Source organism: Oreochromis aureus, linkage group 3, assembly GCF_013358895.1.
Source record: "Oreochromis aureus strain Israel breed Guangdong linkage group 3, ZZ_aureus, whole genome shotgun sequence".
Classification (NCBI taxonomy): domain Eukaryota; kingdom Metazoa; phylum Chordata; class Actinopteri; order Cichliformes; family Cichlidae; genus Oreochromis; species Oreochromis aureus.
The window spans coordinates 68113317-68120679 of NC_052944.1; the positions used below are offsets into that span (position 1 = coordinate 68113317).

Consider the following 7363-nt stretch of genomic DNA (forward strand, 5'->3'; position numbering starts at 1 on the left):
ATGATGGTGGAGATTAGTCGTGTTTCCTCTGGTGGTTGCCGCGAGTGTTCGGCAAGTTCGGCAGAGTACCTGTGTTTGGAGAACGTCGTCTTTATCAAATCCAAAGTACCTCCAAATAAGTGAGGTACTATTTCTCAAATAAGTGAGGTACTATTGTCAATTTATTTCAAGTTTACGCCCTTTTCCCGCTAGATTCTGAAGCTGCAGGTTTTATCTCTCTCCAAACAATATTAACTAAACCAGCAGCAAAAGAAGATCCAACCCTTCACATAAACATCGTCATGAATTCCCTCTTACTTTTGCTGTTTTGCTTTCACAACAATAAAATCACACTTCATGCACAACTCTCTCTCCCTCTCTCTCTCTCTCTATGTGTACTTCAAGAACAGTTTCCCGTCAAAAAAATCTGTTTTCTGCATTATTCGCTTGTTTATTATGCACAAGTCTATTGTTGTTTACAGCACTGTCAGCCACTGTTTTTTTCTTTTACTTACTTCTGAAAAGAAAGTCTCATTTCTGCTGTTCAATAGGCTACTGAACAAATTCAAACTTTTTAAAATTATGCGAAATTTCAAAACGCTTAGCTGTGCCTCTAATAAAAGCTCTGTAACTTTGCTCTGCTTCACTTCAGCAGCATCAGCTAATGTTCATATATTGATTAATGGTTTTCTTTCGTTTTTGATGTACTGCAGAATATTTTTAGAAAATCCCAGGCCAGGAAAATCATTCATGTTTTTCTGTGTTTTATCCTCAGCTACTTTGACACAAAGGAATCTGCTCACACCTTTGATAAATATAGCCATTCTGAAGAAATTATGATGGGACCCTAAAAAAATACTATGTAAAATAATGGATTTCTATACATTTTACATCAGATGAAAACGTTTGTTGTAAGATTCAGAGCGATAAACAAACAAGAGAGAAAAGCCGATCAGCTGATCACTGATCAGTTTCATGATTGAAGTAGAAACAGGAGAGAGAGGGGAGAGAATGAGAGAAGAAGAGGCAGCTGTGCAGCAAGGACACAGAATAACTCCAGCTTTGTGTCTTTCTCATTGTAGCTGAAATACGGGACAAACTGTGTTCCTTTTCACCTCAATACCAAACGTGCAATATTTTCTCTGTATACGAGACGATTCCGTTTTTTACGGGACGTTTGGAAACTCTAATAACTAACCTTATAAATAAGATAAAACAAGTTCAACATCAATAATATCATAGCACCCGCCCAGCAGTATAGAAACAAGTTATTGTAACTGACTGTAAAAAGTCAGCATAACAAAAATAAACTCCACCTAAACTTGGTTTATATCTGACCCAGATAGACTGTAGGTCATAACTTCTTACCTAAAGTTCAGTTCACCGCCTCGAGTCTCTGCTCGTCCTGCCTTTGCCTCATCGACCTGCCAGCGTGTTGCATCTGCTGGCCTCCACCACTTGATAATGTTACTGAATCTGTAGAAGCTCCGCAATAGCCACCACCAAACAATTGAGTTATTTTTACACATCTCCCTTCATCTGGCCAATCCACCACCTTTTAGTGTTTATACCGTTACGGGAAAAAGCGAAGAAAAAACCCATCGGCCCACTGGTCAAATGCGCGGTATGCCCAATGGCCACTCCAGCTATGCCTCCCGCTGGGACATGCCCGGAACACCTCACCCAGGAGGCATCCTTGTCAGATGCCCGAACAACCTCAACTGGCTCCTTTCGATGTGGAGGAGCAGCGGCTCAACTCTGAGCCCTTCCTGGATGGCCGAACTTCTCACCCTATCTCTAATAAAGAGGCCAGCCACTCTTCGGAGGAAGCTCATTTCTGCCGCTTGAATCCGTGATCTCTGTGTGCAATATTAAAATAATAAGAAGCGTAATTCATTTCAGCTTCATATAAACTGTATTCTGGAGGAAAAATAAGTGGGGCTCACCTCAAAACACAGCTTGAGGACTGACTGGAGACTTTTAGGGCAGTCTCTTCAGTAAATCTAGCAGCTCCCCAAGATGACGTTTTCATCGAGGCCAAGGAAAAGAGTTTAGGAAAAGGAGACTGGCGCTACTTTTGAAATAACACTCCACGGGGTTACGTTGTGCAGCTGAGTCACGTGACCGCATAGCAACAAATCACAGCGGAGCCGGGTAAAGGGGCGGAGCAAAGTGTGTTTGCAGGAGAGAGTCGAACAGAGAGCTGCTTTTTTTCATGAAACGGGATTAAAGTAGTAAACTTACAGGAACATATACCACTACCAACGTTTGGATCGATATCTGTATCGATCTGCACACCCTTGTCTCTTGGATCCTAGCTGAGATCAGCGTGAACCACGTGGGTCTCTGCTCCCTGATCTGTTTCTTCCAGCTTCATCACGGAGTTTCTCTCGGTTTGTGGGCTCGTCTAAAGGTAAGCATCGAGCTAACTTTAATGTGGGTTCAGTTTATGTTGAGTTTATCTCTGTTGAGAATAATAGATCGCTTGGTATACACTGGAGTTAGACAGACTGTAGAGTTTGTGATTGCTTGCGACATCATAATATGGCGGTTGCTAGGGGGAAAGAATACATAAAGAAAAATAGTCTTGGAATATGAACAAAAGGATGGGTGCAGGGCAGGAGAACAACCAACCCCAACCCCCAGGTCATGAAGCCACAGGTACAAGCCTGGGGAGCGCAACCCCGGGTGAGAGTAGTGGAAGTTTGCTGAGAAGGGGCCAAAGGGCTTTGGAGCGTGATGTCACAGGGTGGGCGTGGAAAGGATTTTGGCCTGATGCGCCATTTTCCGGGCAAAGCTCAAATATGGGCTCAAAATGTGGTCATAAATATTTTGTTCTTGTAAATCAGTTTTGTGCTTGTAAATCAGGATTTGTATGTGTAAAAAGAATTTGTGTGTGTGTGACCTCTGTGTAGTGTCATCTCTGGTCTGCATTCACAACAAAAAGGCAATGGTTAGAATGCTCTCTTTTAATGTCTTGGGCAATCAGCACAAGATCTCGCGGGAATCCTCCATCATTCTGAGGATTACCCAGAATCCCTTGCCCTTTGTGAATGTTGCAGGGTGACTTTTACAACAGTAGGTGGCGCCAATGTCCCATTTAGCGGGATTTAACTTTGACTCTATTTAACTATGTTACATGTGTGTAAAAAAGATTTGTGTGTGGACTATGAAATACGGCAGTGGAGTATAGACCCAGAGTACTTACCGCAACTGTTCTAGCCCGATATCTTCACTATCTTGTTAATCCTAACCCTCACGTTCGGATTTCGGAGTGTAACGTTGTTAAGCAGTGTGGATTTGTTTGATTCATTTCATAGGCAGGCTTCCCTACAGTTGTGCAAAAGAGTTAGCAAATCGTTACATAGCACGTATGTCTGCACAGTCACTCAATTCTATGTTTGTTTGCAATTTCTATAACCTCCAAGAGCCCCAACAATAATATTATTAAGCTATAAAGAGTGATATGAACATATATAGAACTTACCGGAGTGAAAATGTCTGGAGCACACCAACAGATATCTGGAGATGGAAGCGAACTGGATATCAAGCCGTCTCATGGCTGCTATCCAGGCTGGACGCCTGCGTTTTGTAAGGTCCACCATATAAGCTCCCTCATGATGCTTCCAGGTTGGGAAAGAATAAAAGACAAACCCTTTTAAGCTTATTCCACAGCCGACAACACAGCAAGTATGAACCATGGCTGTTGTGTGTGCCTTCACTCTTTTTGCTTGCGCTTTGTTTGGACCCGGAAAATGGCACATCAGGCCAAAATCCTTTCCACGCCCACCCCCGTGACATTACGTTCCAAAGCCCTATGGCGGTGACAACTCCTCCACAGTAGCAGGTAGGATTTTTCTTTTTTGAAGACGGCTACTTTTACCTTTCAATACGGATGGTCTGTTTATGTTTTGATCAAGAGCCTTTTTTTGGGCAGCTGAAGAAGAGAAGTCTATCTTATGGCCAACCTCTGGCTGTATCTTGGTCATACTACCCAGCAAAACCCAGTATGCAGGTTCATCTGTAACAGTCCTTGTGCCACAGATCCGCACAGTTGCTTCTACATTAAACAGAAGAGCAGTGACATGACTGCAGGTCTCCTCGACTCCGGCCACACAGGTGCAGTGGGCGGCTTCAATCTTCCCTGTGATGCTCACAGTGACCCATTTGTGTAAACCTTTGTTACATTTATCATAAATGTAACAAAGTGTTTAGAAAGGTAGCACATACATGTAATTTTTCATTTTTTTATGCACCCATCTATAGAACGCTGCATGTTATATTCTAAATCTGCCTGTCCTAACCCAGAAACCTGCCTGCAAAAAATGAACCTAAAGTATGTAATGCAAGGATGTAATCACTTTTAAGTGAAGTGACAATAATGAATCACTTAATATGATAAGTGATGTGTAATTAGAATTATTCATAATAAATATGAAGAAATTATTGCAATTTCTTTAACCATAAAGAATAACTAAATCCTTCAGGACAAGGTCACATCAATGCACTGAACTCACTATGTTATCCCTGTAACAGCCTCCACATGTTCCCACTGTAATTTCCCCCCTCATGAATGAATTTATGATTCATTAATCTGAATGTTCGGGGGAAAATCAAACGCATTTCACTCGCAGTACTCAAGCTGACTTACCTTTGTTTGAATGACAACTTGTAGTGCTGGGCGATATGGAAAAAATATTTATCACGATATGAATTATTTTATATCACGATAACCATATATATCACGATATACCACCTGACCTGTGGTCATCTAGGAAGTACGCAGTCTATAAACAGCAAGTGCCGAGGGTGCAGTCTTTGTTCTGAGTTACTGTAAAGTATGTCGCAAATCCGGGTGCATGTACAGCAGCACCAGCTCGCAAACCACAAGATGGAGTTTCTTTGCGAAAAATATGATTTTTGTTATACTTTATTTTCTCTTGCATAAAGTTAAGAGCATGTATATTGAGAAGACAACACTAATATATTTGCCACAGGCTATTTAACCCTTTAAGACCTACCATAGAACCAAGTCCGCCAGAGCTTAACTTTCTGTTTTTACATGCTGTAGTGCCATTTGTGGGAGCATTTCAAGTTTCCATATATTAATACAACCGTTATAGCCCAAATTTTAATAATATGTATGCAGTAGGTCCATATAGAGCTGGGCGATAGAACGATAACGATATGTATTGCGAAATAACTTTTTCTCGATATAAAAATTTAACTATTGCGATAGGCCTCATCGTACTGGTACTGGTATCGGATAAAACCTAAACGATACCCATCCCTACATACAATCACCCTTTACCTTGTCTGGGTGGAGTAGATGAAATCTAACGAGGTGCTTCAGGTGGCAGAGTTTATACTGCTACCATTGAGTGTGAGCCGGACTTGTGGATCTGTAGAGGTCCATATATACAGGGTGTAGCATCCACTGGGTAAAGGCAGTGATGTGCAGGGGGGTCAGTGCGCTTTTTTCCTTTCAGGTTCTTGTGGCAACTGATGACTTTCTTGTTGTAGCTGCTTCTCAGGTTCCACATTGAAGTTTCATAGGTATTGTTGTCACTGAGGAGTTTAGTCATGTTTATTTGCTCTGCTTTTTTGTTATCAGGGATAAAATGCATATACTTTTTTGTGTCCCGGTTGAGCAACAGGAGAAGAGTCTGCTGGAGCAGCAGAGGAACAAGTTCACTCATTTGGACTCAGCTCAGCCACTATAGAGGAAAAAATGACTTCAACACAAAAGGTGAGAAAAATATCCCTGTTATTGAAACTGTGTGCTCAGCTGGTTGGTTTTTAAAAACATGTTAACAGCAGCTTTATCTTTTCCATCCCAGGCTCCTCCATATACACAGAATCTACATTCACAAACAAAAACACTCAGATGTTACAAAAAGATGCACACATTGAAACAACAATATCAAAAATTGAACTCACAATTTTTTATGAGTAAAATATTTTCTCCACATATCAATATTTCTTTAATATGTATTTTTCATTACGACTGTCATTGTAGCACATCATTGAAATGTGATGCTATCACCAGAAGGTGGTGGAAACACACCAACAATGTTTTTGTTGACATGTTTGATTCCACTGATGGAGGGAGTTTCAGTTTGTTCCACGACTGCATTTCACTCACTGCATCTGTTTGTATCTCTGTCACTGCAGGACCAACATGGAGCGAAAAGTCAGCGCTCTCAGGAGGCCGACAAACCTCACAGAAGAAAGGGAGAGAAAAGCTACAGCTGTGATGAGTGTGAGAAGGATTTTACCTGGACTGGACACTTAAAAAGACACCAACTCATCCACAGTGAACTTAAACCTTACAGCTGTGACTTGTGTGGAAAGTCTTTTACCGAGGCTGGAGGCTTAAAGAAACACACACTCATCCACAGTGGATTTAAACCTTACAGCTGTGACTTGTGTGGAAAGTCTTTACCCGGGCTGGAGGCTTAAAAGACACCAACTCATCCACAGTGGATTTAAACCTTACAGCTGTGACTTGTGTGGAAAGCCTTTTACCCGGGCTGGAGACTTAAAAAGACACCAACTCATCCACAGTGGACTTAAACCTTACAACTGTGACTTGTGTGGAAAGTCTTTTACCCGGGCTGGACACTTAAAAAGACACCAACTCATCCACAATGGACTTAAACCTTACAACTGTGACTTGTGTGGAAAGTCTTTTACCGAGTCTGGGCACTTAAAGAAACACCAACTCATCCACAGTGGAATTAAATCGTACAGCTGTGACTTGTGTGGAAAGTCTTTTACCGAGGCTGGAGGCTTAAAGAAACACCAACTCATCCACAGTGGATTCAAACCTTACAGCTGTGACTTGTGTGGAAAGTCTTTTACCGAGTCTGGGCTCTTAAAAAGACACCAACTCATCCACAGTGGATTTAAACCTTACAACTGTGACTTGTGTGGAAAGCCTTTTACCCGGGCTGGAGACTTAAAAAGACACCAACTCATCCACAGTGGACTTAAACCTTACAACTGTGACTTGTGTGGAAAGCCTTTTACCTGGGCTGGACACTTAAAAAGACACCAACTCATCCACAGTGGATTCAAGTCTTACAGCTGTGACTTGTGTGGAAAGTCTTTTACCCGGGCTGGACACTTAAAAAGACACCAACTCATCCACAGTGGACTTAAACCTTACAACTGTGACTTGTGTGGAAAGTCTTTTACCGAGGCTGGAGGCTTAAAGAAACACCAACTCATCCACAGTGGAATTAAATCGTACAGCTGTGACTTGTGTGGAAAGTCTTTTACCGAGGCTGGAGGCTTAAAGAAACACCAACTCATCCACAGTGGATTCAAACCTTACAGCTGTGACTTGTGTGGAAAGTCTTTACCCGGGCTGGAGACTTAA

General features: G+C 41.9%; 1 protein-coding gene across 1 annotated transcript; it reads left to right on the plus strand.

The window, feature by feature from the left end:
- On the plus strand, positions 1-6892 carry LOC120434213 (zinc finger and SCAN domain-containing protein 22-like; the record flags this gene model as incomplete). Its single annotated transcript, XM_039601874.1, has 2 exons — positions 1-119; positions 6418-6892. Coding segments are annotated over exons 1-2 (594 nt in total), but the record flags the coding sequence as incomplete, so codon positions are not given.
- Positions 6893-7363: the final 471 nt, after the last annotated feature.